Raw genomic sequence first — 26,858 nt, 5'->3', positions numbered from 1 at the left:
TAGGGGAAACTGGATGTGGGCTATATGTTAATAGAGAATTCAGAGAGAACTATATACTCAATTTTCCTATAAATCTATAACTTTTCTAAAAAATGAAATCTATTTTTTTTTTTTTTTTTTTTGCGGTACACGTGCCTCTCCCTGTTGTGGCCTCTCCCGTTGCGGAGCACAGGCTCCGGACGCGCAGGCTCAGCGGCCATGGCTCACGGGCCCAGCCGCTCCGTGGCACGTGGGATCCTCCCGGACCGGGGCACGAACCCACGTCCCCTGCATCGGCAGGCGGACTCCCAACCACTGCGCCACCAGGGAAGCCCCATGAAATCTATTTTTTAAAAATTTGGGCCTCCCTGGTGGCGCAGTGGTTGAGAGTCCGCCTGCCGATGCAGGGGATACGGGTTCGTGCCCCGGTCTGGGAGGATCCCATATGCCGCGGAGCGGCTGGGCCCGTGAGCCATGGCCGCTGGGCCTGCGCATCCGGAGCCTGTGCTCCGCAACGGGAGAGGCCACAACAGTGAGAGGCCCGCATACCGCAAAAAGGAAAAAAAAAAAAAAAAAAAAAAAAAAAAAAAATTAGCTCACAGCCCCATGAAATCTATTTTTTAAAAATTGGCTCACAGGGCTTCCCTGGTGGCGCAGTGGTTGGGAGTCCGCCTGCCGATGCAGGGGACGTGGGTTCGTGCCCCGGTCCGGGAGGATCCCACGTGCCACGGAGTGGCTGGGCCCGTGAGCCATGGCCGCTGAGCCTGCGCGTGCGGAGGCTGTGCTCCGCAACGGGAGAGGCCACAACAGGGAGAGGCACGTGTACCGCAAAAAAAAAAAAAATTGGCTGACACAAAAAAGAATGAAATAATGCCATTTGCAGCAACATGGATGGACCTAGAGATTATCATACTAAGTGAAGTAAGTCAGAGAAAGACAAATATCATATGATATCGCTTATATGTGGAATCTAAAAATAGATACAAATGAACTTATTTACAAAACAGAAACAGACTCACAGACATAGAAAACAAACTTATGGGTTACCAAAAGGGAAAGGTATGGGAGAGGGATAAATTAGGAGTCTGGGATTAACATATACACACTACTATATATAAAATAGATAACCAACAGGGCATACTGTATAGCACAGGGAACTCTACCCAATATCTTGTACTAACCTATAATGGAAGAAAATGTAAAAAAAAGAATATCTATATTTACACATATATGTATAACGGAATCACTTTCCTGTACACCTGAAACCAACACAACATTGTAAATCAGCTATATTTCAATAAAAATTTAAAAAATTTCTTTGGCTGAAAGGTAAACCTCACTGCTCTTATAGGGTCAGTCAGTCTCGTGCAGAAAGTCTGATGGTGAATCGGGCAGTTCTGGGCAGTGAGAACCCTGTAAATATGGACTCCACAGGCCAGCAATTCTGTGATGAGAAGTCTATTCCAAAGCTCCCAGCTTCTGCATTTGCACCCTTCCCCTCCTGCAGATGACAGCTAATACACAGCGCTCAACCCATTCATTGCCTTCCATTTCACAGCAGCCAACGCTATGAAGTAGGTGAGGGCTATGACTATCATTATTTTATCTCTGAAGAAAATGAAACCTATCAAGTTTAAGGACCCAAGGTCACCCTGCCTGTAGGGGTGAAGCTGGAGCTGGGATAAAAATCCAGGTTAGTCTGAGCCCTAGAGCCAGAGTTTTTTGTTTTATTGAAATATAGTTAATTTACAATATTGTGTTAGTTTCAGGTATACAGCAAAATGATTCAGTTATAGATATTTTGTTCAGATTATTTTCCATTGTAGGTTATTATAAGATATTGAATATAGTTCCCTGTACTATATAGTAAATCCTTGCTGCTTATCTATTTTATGTAGTGTTTATCTGTTAACCCCATACTCCTAGTTTATCTCTGCACCCACCCCTTTGGTAACCATAAGTTTGTTTTTTATGTCTGTGAGTCTGTTTCTGTTTTGTATAGTCATATATTTTGTATATTCATATGTATTATTTTTTAGATTCCACATATAAATAATATCATAATATTTGTCTCTGTCTGACTTACTTCACTAAGTATAATATTCTCTAGGTCCATCCATATTGCTGCAAATGGCAATATTTCACCTTTTTAATTAGAGTGAGTGTTCTTTTAAACCTCTCTTATTTGTGGACTTCCCTCCCCCATTCACTCCTTCTCTTCCAGGGACTCAAAGGCTCATACTTTCTTCAACAGGAATTATCCTTGCGATATGAATGGCCGAATTTGTTATGACCCATGGTGTCAGATGTACTGTGTGGATTCTATAGAGGAATAACGGAGGAGGGGCGGGTGCTATGAGCAGGGTGGGAAAGCGTCACTCTCTGAAGTAACGCCTGGTTTTTAATTACAATGTTGGCTCTGATCCCACACTCAGATCCCCTCAGGGATGTGCAGTGATACTGAATCCCATCCTATAGTTGATTCTAGCCCTAAACCTAACATTGTGCCCATCTGATGTCTTGGAAGCAACCCAACCTTGGGACATTTTCAAGTGGTTTCTGTAATGAGCATTAGTGAACCCACAGGTGTGCCTAAGTGAGGATTTGTGAGGCTGAGCATACTTTCCCAACCCTGTATTTCAGAAAGGTTCGTTCCCTTTTATTTACCAAATAAGGTAAAATTGTATATACCAGCCCAAATGAAGAGAACTAGGTGCTCTTTCTTGTTTGCAAAAGATGTGCATAAGACTTTGAGAGAGTAATTTAAACAGCAACTTCTCAAACTCTGCCCTTTTCCATAAATTTCCTTAAATGGTCAGAAAGTTCACAACTTAATAAAGACCCTTAGAAAGGCTAGTCAAAGAATAGACCCATTCAGTTACTTCATAAATATAGGGAGCTAAAAAAATAAAATATTCCATCACGACTTCCTGTTGGAAAAGTCAAAGCTAGTTCAGATCACTTCCAGGGAAGACCTCACCTCTAGAAAATGCTGTTTGTTTTAAAAGTTCCCTGGGGTGTGGGATGGTGACAAGTTTTCTTTACTTTTCTTTTCTTTTCTTTTTTCCTTTTGGTTATCTATGTGTTCTAATGTTTCTACAGTGGACATGTATCTCTCCTGTCACAACAGAATTAAACAAGAAAAGCTATAAAAGAAAGGGCAGATTGCTGTTTTGGCAGGAAAGGGCTTACCTGGAAAATCATGATGTGAAGGTACACAGGAGGGGTTCTTCCTGTGACTGAGCAGGCATTGTAAAGCTGTGCCCTGGTTTGAGGGAGGTTTCTTCTATGGCTGCAGCAGGACTCTGGAGAATTCCATCAAACGCTGTTGGTAGATTGAAGATCTGGTAGAGAGTTCAAATAGTCTGGATCCATGGAATGAACAAATAACTTGAAGACAATTCAGAAAACAAAATGAAACAAACAAAACGACACACGGCTAAGGTTGGAACACAGATCAATATAAGGAACCGATACTAATCCATCTGGAAGAGAAGAATGAGGTTAAGTCAATGGGCTTGAAAAACTAAGGCTTTCCTTCTGAAGCTGGTGTGTTCTTTCTTTTTCAGCTCTGCTGCTCAGAAAAGAACAAGAGAAAAAAATTAACTTAGGTTGACATGTGAGGACCTTATATCGATCCCACTGTGTCCAATTTTCTCTCATCGTGTAGTTGCATCATGATTTAGGGGATTGGACTCAGCTCCAAAGCGGGCCCATGTTATCCAAGCCAGGGGTTGGCAAAATTTTTCTGTAAAAGGCCAGATAGTAAATGTCTGAGGATTTATGGGCCTTATGGTCTCTGTTAGCAACTACTGAACACTGCTCTTTTATGGAAAAGTAGCCATGGATAATATGCAGAAGAAGAGAGTGACTATGTTCTAATAAAACTTTCAGATAAACAGCTGGTGGGCAGGATTTGACCCACAACCATTGTTTGCCAACCTCTGGCCTCAGCCAATCATAGTTATCCATCTCTCTTGCCAGTCGTTAGGGTACCCAAGCTTAAACCAATCAACAAAAAGCATTTTCCTGGTGATAGTTCCTGGTTCAGAGACAGACATATGACCTAAATTGGTCCAATCAGGAAGGGGAAAGATTTTTGTTTGAAATTTGGGAGAGGAGAGAGGGGTTTGAGCCTCTAACCCCCCATGTGAATAAGGAAGCATACAACCCTGATTGTTACTGGCAATAACAACTATGATTCTACTACTACGCGGGGAGCCAGACTTCAGATGAAGTGGACCCTGGACAACAGAAGAGAAAGATGGAACTTGGATCCTTGATGGTATCATTAGACCATAGGGTAATTTAACCCTATTTCCCACCTGACCTCTGAATTTTCAGAGATGTGAGCCTCTAAATTTGCTTATTATAAAAACCACTTTGAGTTGGGATTTCAATTACTTGTAGCTAAATGCATCCTAGCTGATGAGAAATTTAAAAATAAGTGTATGGCTCTCAAAAGTTTGCAGACTCTAGAAAGAGTTGACCCTGTTTCTATAAAATTTCCTCTCTGTCTTTAAAAATAAATGTAGAAAAATAGGATATAAAACTACTATAGCTCTTTTTAATTGCCTAATTAGTGAGTGTGTGTCTTCCAGGGGGTCGAGAAGGTTTGATTAAATGACCTTTAATTTACGGAACTGTGGAATATCTGGGTTGGAGGACACTTTCTCTGTGATGAGACAGAGAAGATGGATGCAAAGAGGTACCTGAGGATACGGGTTTTCTCTCTGTCTTCCATTCATACCCTTGGTCTTAAGTGTAGGTCTCTTCCCTTCTTCATCTTCAAGCTCTAAACGTAAGAAAGTACTTTTCATAAGCAACATCTCAGTTTAAAGTTTGTTACTTACACCATTTTTGTTAGAGTTATTTGCAATTCTTCTATATTCATTTTAGTCTCTTTTATTTGTATGAATTTATAGCTTTGGTAATCTGTGAAAATATCTTAATAAAGTAAGAAAACTTGAGTTTTAGAATTGTTTTCCTTCCAAGCAGTTCAAATCTGTGTACTATTAACTTAGTCATCTTTCTAACATTCTTAAGGGGTAATTTAGATAAGATAAAATTTCCCTCATCATATTAATATTTAAACTGAGATATAGAAAAGTGAGCCAGTTCAGTCTTTCAAAATAAGTACTAAACATGTATTACTCTTTCAAAAAGATATTACTGAGAGCCTACTAAGAACCAGGCACTGTTCTAGATCTTGTTACAACACAAAATCCCTGCTGTCCTGTAGCTTATATTTGAGAAGAGACAGATGAAAAAAACATGTAAATCTTATGGCAGGTGGTAATAAGTGGTAAGAAGAAACAGAAAACAAAGGAAGAAATAGAGAATAACTGGGCAGGGGAGGGAGGTGGCATCTGATCATGGTCATCCTCAAGTGGGATGGCTCTGAGGTAGATGGACTCCTAGTTTGAGAGACAGCAGAGGGACCAGGATGGCTGGAGCAGAATGAAGGAAAAAGAGGACAATAGTGGATGGGTTGGAGGGGTGAGGTGGAATGTAGCGTGTATGACCTTAGAGGCTGCATAACGACTTTGGCTTTTATTCTTAGAAAGATGGGAATCACTGGGACAGTCACTGGCTACAGACTCTCTCTCTGACTAGCTTAAATGTACCCAGCAATGTGAAACACAGTACAGTTTTTGAATTCTTACTGTTCACCAAGCTGATTTATAGTCTTAACAAGCAGTTGAGTAGCCATTTATTAGATAAATTAAAGGGATTAATTCATTCTACCAGGGTAAGTCTTTGAAACTCTATAATATTTTTCCCTTTGGTTCCCTTCATGCCTAGTAAATTGTGTTTTTGTTGCACTTGTCTTTTCATCCTTTTCCCATAGATTATACAGAATGAGCTGTATTATTTATCAAGCATCTACCACCCTGCCTGGTTCATAGTAGATGCTCAAAAAATAATAATAATTTAACAAGTAAATGAAAGAATTGGCATAGCAAAATATTTTACTGTGATAAAGGATTCTCTATATAAATTACTTCTATAAAATAAATCTCAGACTTTAATATGAAGAATTTAGCCTAGGGTCACTGAAAAAGACAGATTATAAGAATTTTTTTCCTTTTTTTTACATCATATTATTTTCCTTAAAAATATCAAATTATAGGCTTCCCTGGTGGTGCCATGGTTTAGAGTCCGCCTGCCCATGCAGGAGACACGGGTTCGTGCCCCGGTCTGAGAAGATCCCACATGCCGCGGAGCGGCTGGGCCCGTGAGCCATGGCCGCTGAGCCTGTGCGTCCGGAGCCTGTGCTCCGCGACGGGAGAGGCCACAACAGTGAGAGGCCCACGTACCACAAAAAAAAAAAAAAAAAAAAAATCAAATCATAAAATCAAAATCTGCATTGTGGTGACAGTTTTTGTAGGTAAATTCCATTTGTAGGTGATGACAACACCTAAGTTTTCAAGAGTGTTCTAGAAAGCAATTTAAAATACATTTAAAATACATATGCTACTTCTTTCATTTCTCATAGAACACCCTTCAAATATAGCAATGTGAATACCTTACTTTACAATCGTGAAAACAAAAATATGTGCAACTTTCCAAACTTTAGACTCAAGAAGGCAAAACTAAATGAGCATGAAACCTATACCCCATTTCCAGGCATCTGGTTTATAGGATTTTATTAATATAAAAGTGATATTTGCCAGTAGAAATGTAAGGTTAGAAAAGTTTAGGTAACACATAAGACAATTTCTGCTGGGTAAAATTTTAATAGTCAAACAACAAATTACTAAGTATTTACTTTCAAAGAATTTTTTTTTTTCCATCAGAAGTGATCCTATACACTCACTGATTTTGCAAGAACTCAAATTATGGGACTACTGACCACAGAGACAACACTTAGTTAGAAGTGACCACTGTGAAGGAGAGGTTTAGTGAGACATCCATTTATAAAAAGATGTCAGAGAAGGTCTTGGACCTGTGCTGTGTATGCAGTATGGTAGCCACTAGCCACATGTGGCTATTTAAATTTAAATAAAATTAATGAAAAAAATTAGCCCCTCATTTGCACTAGCCATGTGTAAAATGCTCAATAGACACATGTGACTAGTGGTTACCTTGTTAGAAAATTCACATACAGAACATTTTGACCATTGCAGAAATTTCCACTGGACAGCACCACCTTAGAAAGTACAGGTAGGGGAGTCAAGCTGATGAAATCTTTAATAAAGGTAGGCAAGCAAATTACTCTGGAAAGGGAAGCATGGATTCTGGGGAAAAAACATCTGATCACACTAGAATGGCTCTTTGGGAACACAAATGAGTTTCAAGACAAGATAGAAACAACAGTTGTTGTTTGGATGTTCAAAAAAGTTACTAAAATTCCACACCAGAAATTATTTTAAAACTTTCATTACCCTAGAACCAGAGACAATGTTTTGTTATACACAGGAAACTTAGAGAGAAGAAAGGGCAGTTCTTTGGATGGAGGAAAATGTGCTAAAGGCAATATCCTCCAAAGATTGGTGTGGTAAACAATGTTTTCTGAAATGACTGTAAATTACCTGGAAGACATAATACATGGTTTAATCTTCCAGATGGTATTCTCTCAGGTTGATGCTAAATATCAAATTGATGCAGAGAACAGAAACTTTTTCGGAAAAGCTCACAAGAACTGGAGTAAGAGGAAGGTGAAATGTGAAATTCAATGAAAACTGGTGTTAATTATTGTATTTAAGGGAAAATAATCCAAATTAGATTAACTAAATGATGGTATCTGAATCCAGCTTCATATCAAAGACAAAATCAAGAAATCATGTGGACTAATCCTTTGGTTCCCATTTCTTGCTGATGGCTAAAAGGAGCCCCTCTGGGGAGACAAAGCAGAGAAAAGTTTTCCTTCCTTTGGCTACATGCAGGCCTGTGCCAGAGTATGTGGCTTGGCAAGAGCAGCTCCGTGCTGGACTTTAGTACTCTATCCCCGCCACCCCTGCATACCTCCTCTGCCAGATGCTCTTGTGCTGGCCATTACCATACAAGGTGACCCGCATGAGGCCCTCCATCCAAAACTGTTATGCTGCCAGTTTGCAAGCTGTGATGCATCCAAATGTAAGGTGCTTTTACAGTCTGGTCTCTCTTTGTCAATATATACATGGGAAAGCTTGGAAATATCCTTAGAAAGCTAACCAAAATCATCACTAGAGCAGATTACTAGATGAGTCTAAAAATGGGGTTTTTCATCCAGGAAAGCAAAGAACATGTCAGTAAAGCTTATAAAGTCATAAGGGATTGGGCAATGGCTGTAATATACTCTTGTTTAGCAAATCCTAAAGTACTAAAACCAGGAACGATTAAGAGATCCTTTTAATAAAATAAAAGAAAGTTGATTTAATATAGCAGATCAAAAACTTCTAGAAAATATAGATATTTAAAAGAGAGAGTTGGTTAAATTTACAGATGGTAATTCCATAGTATGCTAATAAGTAAATTTTAGGAAATTTTGAACAGTTTTCCTAAACATTTGAGGTTAGAATCATGGAGGCAACCCACCCTCAAAACATCCACTGGTGCTCCTGTGAGGTCCACTGTGTGAGGGGACAGTGACCTGAATCAGCATGGCATTTTATGTGTTATCACTCTTGGCTTTGTCTGTGTTCCTGAGGGAAAATCAACATTGTGGTTGACTGGTTAGAAATGATCTGGTTCTGAAAGGAAGCTCATTAAATTAATTTTTATTAATATAATTTATTTATAAATTTGTAAGAATTCTTCAGAAAATTTTAACAAGAAAGATTAGAATGTAGATAATATTGGGACAGTTAACTCGAAGATGGGTTTTCCATCAGGCCCTGAAGGGTAGAAGATTTGGAATTGCCCTTTTCTTAGAAAATATTGAATGTAAGATTAAAACCTAAAAACCAAACCAACCAAACAAAAGCCCACACATTTTACTCAAAAGGAGATTTTCTACCTAGAGCTCAAGTAATACATATCTGTGTGTGTGTGTGTGTGTGTGTGTGCGTGTGTGTAGAATTTTTAGCATAGGTATAATCCATTCTAAGTTTACCAAGGCATGTAAAATATATTAATTCCATATAAACAATTCTGCTGCAAAACCAAGTAGTCATATTCTGCTTTTGCTGTGTTTTTCTAAGTTACTTCCCAGGATTGCTTTAATAGAGCACCCTGAGATAAGAAAATAGCAAAGGTATTAGCAGCTTTGATAAAGCAATTAAATCTTGCTTTGCTGTGTCTTCATACAATAAAAGATAGGACATTGAAACAATTGTCCAAATAATTCAGGCCTGAAATATATTCACCTAAAATATCCAGGGAATTAAGTGTGTCATTTTGGTTTAAGTTGTCTGAATCACTGCGTTAATTCTGCTATTTAATCTAAGTAGACATATTGAAGCTGTGAGAAATTTTTAGGTCAGCGAGGAATGTCTCTAGATTTTTCTGAGATTATTTGAAGCTCTTTCCATAATTGCAGTGATCTCACAGTTTTACCTTTTAACTGAAGTCTAATCCAATCTTCAGGCTTCCTGCAAAAGAACCACCCAGGAATGTTTGGGGATTTCTGTGTAACCAGGCCGTAGAAAAGCTGACCCCAGGGAGACAGCCACTAAATTCTGGAGCTCTTTTGGACTGCTCAGACTCATTACACCATGCTGAAACTAATTTCCAATTATCCTAAGGAGTTCAAGAGTTGAGTTATTTAATAAAGAGCTCTTATACCTGGATTAAGGTATCAGACCAAGAGAAAACCATTAAGACCTGATTAGATGACGTAAAAGGATTTTGCATAAGAATTCGAAGTCATCATACACTGAAGAGTTACAAAAGGTAATGTGAAAAGGAAAATGTACTCCTAATAACCAAACCTTTATTGCTATCTGCAGGAGGAGAGACTCTGTAGAATATAGTATATCTTATAAAGATTAGGCATTTGGTGGGTCAATTATACTTCAAAAACAAACAAACGAATAAACAAATTCATAGAAAAAGAGATCAGATATGTAGTTACCAGAGGCGGGGGCTGAGGGAAGGGTGAATTGGATGAAGGTAGTCAAGAGATACAAACTCCCAGTAGTAAGATAAATAAGTACTAGGGATGTAATGTACAACATGATAAATATAAGTAACACTGCTCTATGTTATGTATGAAAGTTGTTAAGAGAATAAATCCTAAGAGTTCTCATCACAAGGAAGAAAAATCTTTTTCTATTTCTTTAATTTTGCATCTGTACGAGATGATAGATGTTCATTAAACTTATTGTAATCATTTCATGACATGTAAATCAAAGCATTAATGTTGTACACTTCAAACTTTTACAGTGTTGTATGTCAATTCTATCTCAATAAAACTGGGAAAAAATTCCCTCAGCAAAAGTAAAAATAAATAAAAAGATTAGGCATTTTATTTTTATTTGAAGATCCAACTCAGTTTTTTTTTTTTTTCAATTTGGAGAAGGGCGTGTTTATCCAAGTGAGAGGCTTAATTTGGTTTTATACTCTAGTTGAATAATAACTCTAGAGCGAGACATTGGCATGGATTTGTGAAGGAGCCTGGGTAACCTCAAAATGAGGATAATAATAGCACCTGCTTCAGAGGGCGGTGGTGAGGAATGAAATCCAAAACCCCTGCAAGGCTTCCAGCACTGAGCTGGGCACCCGCAGAATATTCAGTATAGTTTTGCTGTCAGTTGTAATTGTCAAAACTCTTATTAGATGTTTAAAATACATCCAAAGTTTCCTATCTAACGGCAGAGGGTTAGACTCTAAATGCTAATGTTTTAAATTATTAAAGGTGGAAAGTTCCAGATTGAAACTGAGTCACGTTTAGAAACATTGTTTTGTGAACTTGTTTCTTACTTCTGAAAGGCAGCGGTGGGGACCTTTGATCTAAGGTGGCTGCCTGCTTCTTTGGATTTATCTTGTCATGCCTGCAGCCCTGACCCCCAACACTGCAGTCCAGGGAAGAAGTTCACTGCGGTGGACTCCTTAACTCTCTTTCAAATCTGAATACCTATGGCCCACGTATTAGAGTGGGTAAGGAACCAAGGGTGGCATTTAATCTACTAATGGACATTTCACACCTGAGTGGATGACCAAATTTTGTCCACAACACAACAGCTGGCACCCCCCTGAATCCACTAGAGTTCCCTGGCAGAATCTTTCACCCTCGCTTTTTTTTTTTTTTTTCTATTTTGCCTTTTTTTGAGCATGTGTCCTTGTTCTCTCCACTCCTCTCCATTTGTTATATTGGTTAAACAAATAATCGGTGTGAATATTTCTGTCTATAATAGCTATATCAAAAAATATGCAAATGGGCTTCCCTGGTGGCGCAGTGGTTGAGAGTCCGCCTGCCGATGCAGGGGACACGGGGTCGTGCCCCGGTCCGGGAAGATCCCACATGCTGTGGAGCGGCTGGGCCCGTGAGCCATGGCCGCTGAGCCTGCGCGTCCGGAGCCTGTGCTCCGCAATGAGAGAGGCCACAACAGTGTGAGGCCCGCGTACCGCAAAAAAAAAAAAAAAAAAAATTCGCAAATGAAGTTGCTCTTTGTGGTTAGCTGTTGATTTCCCATCACTTCCCTGGTCCCACGTGCATCACCAGCCAACCATAGAAAAAGGAATATCTCCCCTTAAAAAGTAAAAGGTGGGGAGGGGGAGGGATAAATTAGGAGTTTGGGATTAAGAGATACATACCACTATATAAAACAGATAAACAACAAGGACCTACTGTATAGCACAGGGGACTATATTCAATATCTTGTAATAACCTATAGTGGAAAAGAATCTGAAAAAGAATATATAATATGTATATGTACATATAATTTAATCACTTTGCTGTACACCTGAAACTAACACAACATTGTAAATCAACTATACTCCAATATAAAATAAAAATTAAATTAAAAAAATTTTTTTACAGTAAAAGGTATTACTTGAACTCTGGTCTGGCTTCCACTGCTCCCTGAAAACTAGCTGTGGGAACACCATATACATTTCTGCATAAGATGGAAGCTTGCCACTTCAGCCAGGATGCTTGCTTCAGAGAACACTGTTTTTCTGGAGTCTGGCCAACCTCAGAGAATTTACCCAGACGATCCAGGAAACACCAAACCATTTCCATTTATGGACATTTTCCTTTACCAATTAAGAACAAAGGGGGAGTTGTTGGTTTTCTTCCTCTTGATTGCATTATTTTGCGTTTAAAAATTTTATGCAAATGCTGACGTAATTAGAACTATCTGAGGAGATTAAAGGCTTGGGATCAAGACCAGCACCCCTGTCTCCTGCTGGCATGTTAACAGCCAGTGCTTCAGTTTTTATCATAAGTGAGTTTGAAAGCGGGTGACATGCCAGACATTCCTTCTGAAAGTTAACTAAGGTAATGATGGAACTCAAGGCAAAAAATCAACATGTCACTTGCAATTCTATTTGGTAGGTTGGGGTGGAGAGATGACAGTTCTGTGAGGTGATTTACACAGCATGTAAAAAAAAAAGTCCCCTGGAGGATGACGGAACTGCAAAAGAAACAATGGACAAAGGGGACTTCCAAGGCCTCAGCCTTCCTGGTCATGCCCTGGGGAAATGCTCCAGTACCTTTCCATCTCTGTTCAGAGAACTTCTGCATAGAACATTATCCCCACTGATACCAGGGGTTACACTCTAGATGAATGTGACTACTTTGGAAAAGGTAAGAGGAAATTCTAAGTGCTGACTTCCTAGGACAAAAATCCAAGGTGGGTTTAAAATTCATGCTCCTAAGCAAACATTTCAGAAAGGCATCTCTTTCCTTTTGTAAATTGCTGAAACGGACCTCCAGAAAAGGGATCCCTAAATCAACTACACTTCAGTAAAATAAATTAAAAAACAAAAACAAAAACAAAAAACGGAAGAGGGGTCTCCCTGCAATTCTTGGGTGGTATTTCTGCCTGAAGGCCTGAGATGGCTTTCCGCTCGAAGCTCTTTGGAGCTTAATAGAAACAGCAAGACGTCGGGTCTGGAATCTGTGCTCTGGCTTGTCACAATTTATGCAGTCACTGATGTGTTTCTAGTTCTGCGCTTGAGTTTGCACATTTGAATTAAAGTATTGTCTTAATTATAAAATAGCTGTTTTTGAGATTTTTCTCTCGATTAAAAAAAAATAAATTTATTTATTCATTTTTGGCTACGTGGGGTCTTCCTTGCTGCACGAAGGCTTTCTCGAGTTGTGTCGAACGTTGCGGTGCGCGGGCTTCTCATTGCGGTGGCTTCTCTTGTTGCGGAGCATGGGCTCTAGGTGCACGGGTTTCAGTAGTTGTGGCGCACGGGCTTAGTTGCTCCGTGGCATGTGGGATCTCCCCGGACCGGGCTTAAACCCATGTCCCCTGAATTGTCAGGCGGATTCTTAACTACAGTGCCACCAGGGAAGTCCTGAGATTTTCTCTTATTTTATTATTATTTTTTATTTATTATTATTTTTTTGCAGTATTCGGGCCTCTCACTGTTGTGGCCTCTCCCGTTGTGGAGCACAGGCTCCAGACGCTCAGGCTCAGCGGCCAAGGCTCACGGGCCCAGCCGCTCCGCGGCATGTGGGATCTTCCCAGACCGGGGCACGAACCCTTATCCCCTGCATGGGCAGGCGGACTCTCAACCACTGCGCCACCAGGGAAGCCCTCTCTTATTTTTTAATACTAGTTTTATTGAGGTATAATTTATAGACAATCAATTTTACCTGTTTTAAGCGTACAATTTGATTACTTTTGACCACATTCATATTTCAGAATATTTCCTTCATGCCCTCAAAATTATCCTCACACCGCATTGCTGTCAGTTCCCTACTCCTGGTAACCACTGATCTGTTTTTTTCCTTGTAGTTTTACCTCTTCTAGAATTTCATATAGATGGAATCATATAGAATCTGGTCTTTTGTGTCTGGCTTCTTTCACTTAGCACAATGCGTTGAAATATATTCATGTTCTGTAAGTATCAGTAGATCATTCCTTTTTATTGATGAATAGTATCAAGATTTTTTTTTTACTTTTTTTGTGTAAAAATACACATAACATAAAATTGACTGATTTTTGTCTGAATCTGAAAAAAAAAGATTTATTTGGGTCATATGGAAAAGCAAATAGATTTTTGTTGCCTTTTTTTTTTTTTTTTTTTTTTTTCCAAAAAGGGCGTATGCGTTTTTTTGTTTGTTTTTTTAAAGAAGATGTTGGGGACTTCCCTGGTGGCGTAGTGGTTGAGAGTCCACCTGCAGATGCAGGGGACACCGGTTCGTGCCCCGGTCTGGGAAGATCCCACATGCAGCACAGTGGCTGGGCCTGTGAGCCATGGCCGCTGAGCCTGCGCGTCTGGAGCCTGTGCTCCGCAACGGGAGAGGCCACAACAGTGAGAGGCCCGTGTACCACACACACAAAAAAGAAGATGTTGGGGGTAGGAGTTTATTAATTAATTTATTTATTTTTGCTGTGTTGCGTCTTCGTTTCTGTGCGAGGGCTTTCTCTAATTGTGGCAAGCGGGGGCCACTCTTCATCGCAGTGAGCGGGCCTCTCACTATGGTGGCCTCTCTTGTTGCGGAGCACAGGCTCCAGACGTGCAGGCTCAGCAGTTGTGGTTCACGGGCCTAGTTGCTCCACGCCATGTGGGATCCTCCCAGACCAGGGCTCGAACCTGTGTCCCCTGCATTAGCAGGTAGATTCTCAACCACTGTGCCACCAGGGAAGCCCTTTCTTGCCTTTTTGAAAAGCATGTGTTTATTGAAGTTAATCATAAGGATATATTCAAATCCATCTTACCTTTATATTTTCTCTGAAATATAATATTCCATCCCCACCCCTACCCATGACTTACTTAAAATGAAGTTCTAAATGGAAAACTTTTGAAACATTAGGCAGGTGAATCTGAACGTGAAGGAAATTTCCAGATGTGTAGCAAAAATACAAATTAATTAACTTCTGAGTAAATGTTTGTAATCAGGACATGAACCTGGATTAGACCAAGTGTTTCACAGACGTTTAAAATTCTGATGGAATAATCAATTAGTAGAAGGGTTAAAGCAAAAAAAAAAAAAATCCCATCTTTCTCTATGATATTTGTTAGCAATTATAACAAGGAAAAACTGATGGTGCTTAGTGATAATAATAGCAACAACTGTTATTATTATTATTACTAGTATTATTATTATAGCTTACTTGTATAATGCATATTATATGCCTGGTGCTGCTCTAAGCACTATATAGGTCATTAACTCATTTAATTTTCCCAACAAATCTACTAGGTAAGTGTTCTATTATTATTGCCATTTTACAGGTGAAGAAACTGAGGCATAGAGAAAACTAAATAACCTGCCCTGATGAGGGATGAAGCAGCCAGGATTTGGCTCTGGGAATCTATCAGCTCCAGAGCCTTGACTTTTGACCTCTAGAGCATTCTTAACCACAGCAATGCACTAGCGAAATGTTCAGATTGGCAAAGGGAGTTGATACTGTCCCTGAGGGAGGTAGGAAATCAAGCCAGAGCAGAGGTTGCAAGCCTGAGCCAGACAGGTTGTTCAGATGTGTGAAGAGGCCCAGAATAAGGCAAGGAGAGGAGGTAGGAACTGAGAAACACTGGAGCACTCTGTTCATATAAAAGAGGCTACTATTGGCCTGGTATCCAGGGGCCTGCTGCCTGTTTTCTACCCCAGGTCGATGACCCCTGGGGCTCCTTGCAGAACTAACATGTTAGGAAAATCAGAAGTATTTGTTCAAAGTTCATTGTGACTTAGCTTTACTGATGTGGGCCAAGAGTCCACAGCTTGGTGGGGTTATAACAGAGATGTTGATAAATAACCATTGACTACATATTGAATTCATTCAATATTGTGAATTTGTCTTTTTTTTGGTGCTTCTTTTTTTTTTTCTTTTAATCAGACTGCATGGCAGAGGGAAATATCCATGGCGCTTTTTTTTGCGGGGGCGGGGGGGGGCATATATATTTATTTATTTATTTAGGCCAAACCCTTTGGCTTGTGGGATCTTAGTTCCCCAACCAGGGATTGAACCCAGGCCCTCGGCAGTGAGAGCACGGAGTCCTAACCACTGGACCTCCAGGGAATTCCCTTTTATGGTGCTTTTTAATCTGACCTAACAAAGAGCTTATGGACTTGAAACTAGATTGCCTGATTTTGAACCTTGGTTTTGCCATTTACAAGCAGTGTGACCTCGAGCATGTTGCTGATCTTTCCATGTCTTTCCATGCATCTTTCTTTTTCTCATCTGTGAAATGGGGAAATTAATAGTACATCTGTTTCATAGCATTGTTTTGAAGACTGAAGGGTTATGTATAAAAGATTTACAACAGTGATGGCAAATAGGTACTGTATATTTTTTAGCTATTATTATTACTCTCCAAAAATGATGGTAGCTGGAAATTATCTACTCCAACTTTTTTTTTTTTTTTTACGCGGGCCTCTCACTGTTGTGGCCTCTCCCGTTGTGGAGCACAGGCTCCGGATGCACAGGATCAGCAGCCATGGCTCACGGGCCCAGCTGCTCCGCGGCATGTGGGATCTTCCTGGACTGGGGCACGAACCCGTGTCCCCTGCATCGGCAGGCGGACTCTCAACCACTGTGCCACCAGGGAAGCCCTGCTCCAACTTTTGAAATATAATAAACTATAGTAATCTGTACTAAAATGAAATTACCTTCAAGACGTTACTTTGCAGGGATCTGCTCCTTGTTCCTGCAGGGCTGGGGGGCATTGCCCATCACTGATGGGTAGGCGTACGAGGAACAGACAACTCAGGGACATGATTTCAGCCTCTACAATGCACCACATACTAGAAGGGAAAATTCTAAATACCTGGTCTCTGTGACCTGAAACTTCAGCAGTAATCAGACACAATGAGTTTGGGGAGAGAAGAATATTTTTTTGAATCATGGACAGAATAAAAGAAAATCAAGCTTGGGATTAGAAAATTGGAGCTTCCTTTCTAGTCCTCATTTTTTATTGATGGAGATTTGTTTTTAGAGTAGGTGTTGGCCAGTTTGCAGTAATCTACCTCACTCCTATGGGTCCTTGGTGCTGTATTCAGATCCCAGGTATTCCTGAACACCTGGTTCATTCTCCATGTTCTGTACAAAGCCAAAGCTGTCCAGGCAGCCCAACCTGGCCTTGATTACATGCACCGACTGAAATCTTATACCCTTTGACACTTAATCATGTACTATTTTGCATTGTTTGTTGCCTTATGTTGTTATCATGTATGGAACTATCTAGAGAACACCCATTCATTTATTTAGTCAGTGAACAATAGTTTATTGGGGATCTTTGCAGGCCTTGATGGTGAACAGTAGGGGTGATTGTTTTGGACAGACTGTGTGTGTATATATATATATATATATATATATATATATATATATATATATATATAATACCTCTGGCAATTTAAAAATCTCTAGGAGGAACCAAAGCTTTCTGCTTGGCAGCCACCTCTTTGAATTAGTGCCACCAGCCTCCCTAGGGAAAGGGACAATGTAGGATACACCACTTACAGTTTCTTTTTTTTTTTTTTTTTTTTTTTTTTTTTTGCTGTACGCGGGCCTCTCACTGTTGTGGCCTCTCCCGTTGCGGAGCACAGGCTCCGGACGCACAGGCCCAGCGGCCATGGCTCACGGGCCCAGCCGCTCCGCGGCATATGGGATCCTCCCAGACCGGGGCACGAACCCGTATCCCCTGCATCGGCAGGCGGACTCCCAACCACTGCGCCACCAGGGAGGCCCCACTTACAGTTTCTTACTCACCTAGGACAATGGACTTGGATGCTACCCACAGTTGGACTCTGCAGATATTTTCTAAAGGGCCCATAGAGAATGGCATGAGAAATATGCTCTATGATGTAAAAAGAATATAAAATCTGGATCCTCTTTCTTATTCAATCCAACAGAACACTAACTGAGCACCAAGTGCATGCTGGATACCATACTAGTTGTTAGTGATACAGAATGGTACCTAGCCTAGTACAGACTGGTGGGAGGCCCACCAGTCAACAGATGACTTAATGAGTTACTAGGCCTGGTGATCAAGAGGTTATGGGGACCCAGGAGAGGAACCTTGGTCCAGCCAGGTGATGGTGAGGCATAGAATGAGGTGTCACCAGGGTGGATAGGCTGGGGTAGGGCTACTGTATTTCAGAGAGAGGTTGAGCCTAGGCTGGAGGGTAAAGGGGACCCTGTTGTGACTGTTGGAGTGGCCTGTTTTCCTTGATGTCTTTCAGACCAGAGCTGATCACAGCTGCTGACTTATTTCTGAGTTTGCACTCATGAGACTGGGCCTCCCAGTTTGAGGAAGGAGCAGGCTGCTAGCTACCTCCGAATTCTGCCCTGGACCACCCTGGGAGAGAAGGAGGGCTCAGGGGGATCTGGCACATTCCTCCAGAAGGATCCCTGGGCCGAAGCCTCTGCACCACACCCTTGGCCCAGGCCAGGTGTGCACTCTTCTTGCGGCGAGGGGGGAGCCTGGCAGCTGGGGAGAGCGCTTTTACAGCTCCGTGTGTGCTGTGTGTTTGCTTCCCGAGGGCTGGGTCCTCCTTATTCACAGGTGAGTCACACCCTGAAACACACACTCTCTTCCTGTCAGGACTGAGTCAGGTAGAAGAGTCGATAAAACCACCTGATCAAGGAAAAGGAAGGCACAGCAGAGCGCAGAGCGAAAGCTCCCAGCCGCGAGGCGCAGGGCAGCACCCCTGCAGCGGCTGACTGCGCGGCCCGGCCCGGCCATGCCTGCGCTCTGGCTCAGCTGCTGCCTCTGCTTCTCGCTCCTCCTGCCTGCAGCCCGGGCCAACTCCAGGACGCCAGGTGAGCCCCTTCCAGGAGGAACGGCGCAGCCCTGGGCTGGAAACTGGCCTTTCCCTGCAGACCGTGACAGCTGAACGCACCTCCGAGGAGCCCCACTTTGTGAGAACCTCTTTAGAGCTCCCTCCTCCTGCCCCATCTGGGGCTCCTCCAGAGATTTGTTTACAATAATATTATATATTATTTACTGATACTTTATAAAGCTGTCTGATTTTTAAAATATGAAGCCAATAGGTCGTGCCAAACCAGGGTTTTCCTTGCTTTAAAATTGTTCCTTCTTGATTGCTTTTTTGATCAAAGGGCTTCTGTTTGATCAGTAATAGCAAAACATGTTGGTATATAAATTCTATTCCCAATGTGTGTTTTTACTGATGGGATTCTGGTGAGAATGCTTTCTGTGACTGTGAACCCCACAAAGATTGAAAAGGAATCTCTTCAGTCATCCTTCTGGAATTCCCGTTTCTTTGGGATGGAAAATGAGTTAAGAGTCTTAACAATGCTTTACTTTTGCATAACATTACTTTTTATAGTACTTTCACATAATATGCATTCAACAGGCATTTATTGGGCACCTATGTCATAGGTCATTCGATCTTATCTAGGGCACCCAGTGGCTGTCACTTCATGAGAAGTTCAACTCCTATAAACAAAACTTTCTGGGCACCTAGCAATGGTTTACTGTATGCATGTGTCAGCTATGACAACACATAAAGGGTGTTTTCCTTAAGTTTTACTTAGTGGTCACTTAGTTTTACCAATGATATTTGCCTGTGTAATTACCCCAAATTCTCAGGTTTATTTTTGCTTCTTGTATCTGATGGCATTTCAATAATTATCTCAATAGGTCCAAGAGCCATCTTCACACATGTGCATGTGTGAACATGAGACTAGGTTCATGGGTACATGGAATTATCTTAGATATTTCAATTATTACTTTGCAGTCTGGGTGATGCTGCCTGAATTGTATTTGAATGGCATGAATGTTTTAGCGTGTGTTTGAATGCATTTGATAGTCTTTTTTTTTTCCTAAGATAATATTGGAATTAAGTTACAACCCATCATCCTTGACTACCATTTAAAAACCACTTATGAAAATGATCATGTGGGTTAGAGTCCCTCAGAATAAATAACTTTAACCTAGTGAGAAACATCCTAAAAGTAAGAACAGTCTTTGAGTATTAGAATTCAGAGGAACTGCTTATGGATCAAATACTAGAATTCCTTGGTTTAAAAAAAGAAAATATGGAAATGGATTTGCACAAAGCTACATAAGCAGCTACTGGCAGAGACACATCTGGCACTTGATCCAGTGGTTCTTAGACTGGAACTTTAGGGACCACATTATAAAAGCAATAAAGGGGGGCTTCCCTGGTGGCGCAGTGGTTGAGAGTCCACCTGCTGATGCAGGGGACACGGGTTCGTGCCCCGGTCCAGGAAGATCCCACATGCCGCGGAGCGGCTGGGCCCGTGAGCCATGGCCGCTGAGCCTGCGCGTCCGGAGCCTGTGCTCCACAACGGGAGAGGCTGCAACAGTGAGAGGCCCGCATACCAAAAAAAAAAAGTAATAAGGGAACAAGTTACATATGTTTTATATAATGAGTAACTATTGAAGCATTTTCCTTTTTTGACTATAGCTGAGTGTATGTGTGTGCGTTAGCATTAGATAACAGAAACAAATATGTAGGGTGATGAATTGTTTTATAAAATAACTGTTTAATAAACTGTTTAATAAAATCAGACTCAGGAGGACAGAGTTTGGACTCTAACTTCTCAAGGATGGACAAGCTCTGAGTATTCCATCTACATCATTAAGTCAGAAGCAGTGTTTAGGTTCATTTCCAGACTTTCCCCTTCCTTAAAGACAGGCCACTTAAAATACTAGGCTGCCTCCTCAAAGGGCTTCATTTGGGGCTCAATGAGAGTGTGAAAAGTTTGTGTTAGGCTAGAGCACACATGCTTTCCCATTTATGGGATCCTGTGATGTAGTAGGAGTTGGACCGAAAGTATGGTGCTTGCCACCTCCCAAAGTGACCTGCATCTGTGCACCTCTGCGAGCCTAAAGCAGTGATATTGCTTCCTGGGTGTTCCCTTGCAGGTGAAATTATGGTGTTAGATATAATCAGAGTTGGTCTCAGCTAAAGCACAGGTTTTAGAGTCAGCCTGACCTGGCTTCAAAATTTGGCTGATTCACTTACTAGTCCCTTATTCGTAACCGTTCAGGTTCCTCAGCTGCTTGGAGTCTGTTCTTTGCCTGTTAAGTGGAGGCAATAGTGCTATGTATCCTTACAGGTCTGTTGAAAGGATGAGATGTTACTGTAAAGTGCCTTAAGATGCCTAGAACCACGTTTCCTTCAAAAGGTCTGATGCTGGGCTTCCCTGGTGGCGCAGTGGTTAAGAATCCGCCTGCCAATGCAGGGGACACGGGTTCAAGCCCTGGTCTGGGACGATCCCACATGCCACAGAGCAATTAAGCCCGTGCACCACAACTACTGAGCCTGCGCTCCAGAGCCCGCGCGCCTCAACTACTGAGCCAGCGCACCACAACTACTGAGCCCACGTGCCACAACTACTGAAGCCCACACTCCTAGAGCCTGTGCTCCACAACAACAGAAGCCACCACAATGAGAAGCCCGTGCACCACAATGAAGAGTAGCCCCCGCTAGCCGCAACTAGAGAAAGCCCACGCGCAGCAACAAAGACCCAATTCAGCCAAAAATGAATAAATAAAATAAATTAATTTAAAAAAAAAGTCTGATGCCAAAGTCTGATATAGTGAACTCAGATGCTTAGAGGTCGTTAAGAAAGATAGAGACTCCCCTTCAGGGGCTCCCAGTTGGTGTGAATGTGGGTGTAGCTCCAATGGTCTGGATCATAGTTCACTTGGAGAGGTGCGACTGGAGAAGGGAGATAGGAATGAGACTAGAACAGGAATGAGACTAGAAATGTAGCCAAGAATCTGGTTGTGAAGAGCCTCATGTACCAGTCTGTGCCATTAGGTTGGTACCCTGTAAGCAAAGAAGAGTTGCGGTTGCAGATGTTTTGTAAGTGGGGTGGGTGTGGTCAGATTCATGTTTAAAAGATCACTCACTTAAGGGCTTAGAGGATGGAGTTGAGCTAGGAGAGGCAAACAAACAGCCATTGCAATAATCCAAATGAGAGGTGATGAGGGCTTACCTCATGGTGGTGGAATAGTAAAGAGGAAACAGATCACAGAGACTTTTAGAAGGTAAAATTGGAAGAATTTGGTGATCCAATGAGTGTGTGCGTGTATTAGGGATAATAGTAAGGGAAAATTTTGAGAAATGAGGAAGAGTCCAAGATGGGTCCAAGCCTTCGGGCTTGTGTAGTTGGTTAGACAGTGATGCCGTTAAAGGAAATGAGGACTATAAGAGATGATCAGATTTGGGAGCGAGGCTGGGCAATGGATGAAGTGAAGGAAGTGAGTTTCTGTGGGGATCTGTTATATTTGAGATGCAAGTGGGGGTGTCCAGTGAACAGCTGGAGCTATGATTTTGAAATTTAGAAGAAATTCAAACAATATAAAGTTGGGAGCCCAAAGGTGGGAAACAAAGCCTCGACAATAGATGAGACTACCCGGGACAAAGAAGCAAAAGAAACCTCAACACTTAACAAGGAGATGGAAGAACAGAGAAGGAGAACAGGAGGAAGGGCCACTGAGGCTAGAGGAGAATCAAGAAAGAGGAGAGGGCTTCCCTGGTGGCGCAGTGGTTGAGAGTCCGCCTGCCGATGCAGGGGACATGGGTTCGTGCCCCGGTCCAGGAAGATCCCACATGCCGCGGAGTGGATGGGCCCGTGAGCCATGGCCGCTGAGCCTGCGAGTCCGGAGCCTGTGCTCCGCAACGGGAGAGGCCGCAAAAGTGAGAGGCCCGCATACCGCAAAAAAAAAAAAAAAAAAAAAAAAAGTATTGTAAAACTAACTGCTCTCATGTAATATGAGAGATTTTGAAAAGACTTAAATATGGCCTTATAGTCACCTTATATTCTAGTATGTATAGTAAATGGGAGTATAGAATTGGGTTGGAGTGTAAGCTGGAGATTCCTATGTAAGCTTAAATTCTGAGTACCCTGAACTGGGGGCAGCCACTGGTTTAGCTCCACTGATCCAAGAAGCTGAGGATGAATGTTAATTTGTGATCAGTGTTTATGGGAAAGTCAGGAGCATGAAATTAAGATGTTGAGGCCATCCTGGGAATATTTTTCCCATTTAAGTTCTTAGTGGCTCAACTATACTGACATTTTTTTTCCTAGAGAAATTTGCAAGGACAAGACTTGAACCATCTGTTACAGACCAGTGTAGAAATAGGAGCTCCCTAGATTCTGGAATACTCTAATTTAGTCACAAATTAGATCTAGCAGATTACTGAATCATCACTGAGCTGTGTTCTAATATAACCCCCAGGTACATGATGTAATATTTGAATCACGCCCAAAGCCAAAAGCTGAGTCTCTTCTGTGTCTCTGGGTGACTGTATGTCTGTATATGTGCCTCCCCAACTAACATGTGCTTCCTTATGTCGTGAAAGAAGAAAAGACTGTTTTTTTCTCTAACATTGATCATGTGAGGACTTCTGCAGTACCAGAGGAAGGTGGAGATCAATTGGGCAAATGTACACATATCCTGGACTTCTTCAGGCTTGTCGACCACTTACAGAAACCCAACTGTTTCTTTTCCAGGTTTTATTTTTAATTCACTGTGTGAATATGGATACTCATATTCTAAAAAAAAAAATTAAATGGCAACCAAATAATTTCCCACACTAACTTAAACATTAGAAAAATGATGAAATCTTCAGCTGCACTTATATGGGGTATTTCTTACAAAAAGTTTTGCATGTTTCACCACTTTCTTCTCTTACTACAGCATCATGGAACTAAATGAGAATGGCCCTTAAGGGTTCTCTACAGGAGCTTCTACTTTTATAGTTAAGGAAAATGACTCTCAGAGAGGCAAAGCAACTGTCCAGATTCTCATGGTTGGTTATAACAGAGCTGAGCTCCGGCATGTATGACCCTCATTTATAGACTGGAAAATTGAGGCACAGGAAAATGATTGCCTTGACCAGAGCCAGGCAGTTAATAACAGGATCAGATTTCAACTGCTAGTTTAATTTTCTTTAACAAGATATTCCCTTGGCTTATTTCTCATTCTTTTAAAGAATTTTCATTTAAATCAATTTTCAGAACTGATGGAATCTTGATGTATTATAAGAACATCCCTTATGCTTCTAGATGGGACATCTGTTCAGCCATCTCTATTTGTGTGAGTCAATAGAGTGGCCTTTCCTTTAAAAATGTCAGCAAACAGCAGGTTAAAACCAAGCACAAACTCCAGTCCCTGGGGCCCTGATAAAAGAACAGATTTCAGACTACCATGTTTCCTCTTCTCTTTGTTCAACTCTGTTTATAGATTATCACACAGCTTGGAATTGACCAAGTGGCTCAGGACAGTTGAGGGACAGCAATAAGCCTTTCTGCTTCACCTGTCAATGTTTTGAATTTATTTATTTATTTATTTATTTATTTATTTATTTATTTATTTATGGCTCTGTTGGGCTTTGTTGCTGTGCGCGGGCTTTCTTTAGTTGTGGTGAGCGGGGGCTACTCTTCGTTGCTGTGCACAGGCTTCTCATTGCCGTGGCTTCTCTTATTGTGGAGCACGGACTCTAGGCACGCGGGCTTCAGTAGTTGTGGCTCATGGGCTCAGTAGTTGTGGCTCGCGGGCTCTAGAGCGCAGGCTCAGTAGCTGTGGTGCACAAGTTTAGTTGCTCCGCGGCCTGTGGGATCTTCCCACACCAGGGCTCGAACCCGTGTCCCCTGCATTGGCAGGCGGATTCTTAACCACTGCACCACCAGGGAAACCCCTGAATTTATTTAAGCATTGTTGTGCCCAGAGGTATTTTCTCTCTCTGCTGGAGACTATTGGTATATATTTTGAAGTCTTTCAGTTTCACAGCCAGAGCATTGACCCTTAAGCTTCATACATATTTACTGCTCTTTCAAATCGCTACCCGTTTTGCTCTTGAAGAGAGGAAACTCCTAACGTTTAAAGACCATTTCTCATTTCAATAGGCTGGTCTACTTTGTGAGAGCAGTGGATCCAACAGCGTCCCAAAGCTGCCGCTCTTGCCTCATCCAGGGGGTTGTACGTGGGACATGGTAGGAGGGGGTCTTCATGTGCTGAGATCTGAGGGGAGAGAACCCAGGCCACAGATGACCTAGCGTGGGAAATGACAGCAGAGCAGCAGCCCATTTGTCTGACTGGGATGCAGGACATGTTGCTCCCACTCCCTGCTGGAGGCTTCATGGTCCAAACTCTTCTTAGAATATTTGTTACTTCTCTTTATGGATAGATGAAAATGGCTGGGCTCCTAAAGACCATTGTCTTTAGGCAATACAATTTTAATTTATTATTTTCAAATGGAGTTTTTTCAGCAATGAATCTTTAAGGAAGGTCTTATAAATGCATTCCATACTTTTTCCAAAGTTGTAACGTACATGAATTACCACGTTCTTTTGGCAAAACTAAGAACTCTAGTGGTGCATAGTAAGCAGGCACATACCTAAATGTGTGTATCTTTGTGAAGGAATGTAGTGATAGCAAAAAATCTGTGGCTAATCTCCTTGTACAAAAATGTCTTGTTCATAAAAGCAATGAAAGGTTTAAAGAGGAAGAATCATTAGGTAACTTTTTTTTAAGGAGCCAACAAAACACAAATTTAAGCAATTGAAAAACCACATTTAATGTATACTCCGAAAAGCATTTCAGTACAAGTCAGAATTGCCTTTTAAACTTTTCTTTATTCAGACTCGTCATACATGATTTCTTTCCTTTTGGTCCTCATTGCTTCAGGGGCCACCTCTAGCTGTCCTGGACTCTCTAATATCCTTTACTTCAGCTGCTTCTTAAAGGGGCATATGACACCTTTGCCTGGACCATGTAGCAAGTGCTCAAAGAACACTATGCTCTTTGATTAACAGTCAGATGTGCTTTCTGTATTGGGATGCTTTTCTTTACAGATGATCTCATGGAGATATAGAAATTTCTACAGCAGTTTCTGTGGTCAGAAGGGTGTAGGGTTACATGCGGTGATAGAATCCTCACCGCGATCACCGTTGATCACACCCTGTAGCTGACACCAGCTGTCTTGGAGTCGAGCCCTTAAAGACGCCGGGTGTAAGAGAAGGGAGCCTCTCCTGTGTCCCTTGTGTCCTAACCTTCTCTTCCCTCTCACCTTTGCTACTCAGACAAAAATTGGCATCCCCAACCCCTCTGTTCACTGGGGTTTCTTTCCCTCTCCCCACTGTCTGCCTGGGCCCTGGTGGGGTGTTAGGGAAGACATCTCCAGGTGTCATCTCCTGGTCTAGTCCCCACCAGGCTGAGTCATCCACAGTCCAAGTGTGCCCTTTCTAAGTCTAGGTTATAATAAAATGTGCTATGAACTCTTGATGCAAATAGGTGACTGCTTTTAAGCCATAGTCATTCAAAAGGAAAATGTGGTGATCTAAGTTTCATTGACTCTTGATGACTTAGAGTTGAAACGATTTGTCCGTGTTCTAGCCTTCAAAATTGCCCATGCGATTAGAACACCGACCTCTGTTGTTCCTCTCCTCAGAACACTTCATGTCACAGGCTAACTTGCACTGCTTGGACATTTACACGTCCAGGGAAACAAACGATCAGGCAGGATAGGGCACCAGTGGTCCTGGCTGTGCTGGCCTATAAGACAGCTGTGAAAAATGTGAGGCAGAGAAAGGAATTCAGTTAAAAAACTCTTAGCGAGGGACGTGCCATTTCAGTTTTCTTATTCTATTTAGAAAACATATTGTGACAGACCTGAAGAATCTGAAACTGGAAGCAGTCACACATCAAACCATAAAATTCAAGATCACTTTAAATGATGAAATGTTCAGATTTTGTTTTAAAGTATTTACCCAAGCTGAGAAACATATTAAGCTTTGGAAAGAAAAATCTCATGGAGGAGGTTTTAAATCTAAAAAAGATGAGCATTTTCATCTTTTTATCATAATTTAAGAAAAATACTCATCTTGGGCTTCCCT

General features: G+C 41.5%; 1 protein-coding gene across 1 annotated transcript in view; it reads left to right on the top strand.

Moving 5' to 3' along the window:
• Positions 1-18,338: 18,338 nt before the first annotated feature.
• LAMC2 (laminin subunit gamma 2) overlaps positions 18,339-26,858 on the top strand; it is a 58,724-nt gene continuing 50,204 nt past the window's right edge. The window contains exons 1-2 of the mRNA XM_082615440.1: positions 18,339-18,412; positions 18,565-18,782. Of these exons, the coding sequence (XP_082471566.1) occupies positions 18,704-18,782 (79 nt within the window). The 5' untranslated portion in view covers positions 18,339-18,412; positions 18,565-18,703. The remainder of the gene's footprint in view (positions 18,413-18,564; positions 18,783-26,858) is intronic.

The sequence above is a fragment of the Mesoplodon mirus genome, assembly GCF_964341445.2.
Source record: "Mesoplodon mirus genome assembly, chromosome: 3".
NCBI classification, from domain to species: Eukaryota; Metazoa; Chordata; class Mammalia; order Artiodactyla; family Ziphiidae; genus Mesoplodon; species Mesoplodon mirus.
This window is presented reverse-complemented; position numbering and strand designations above follow the sequence as displayed.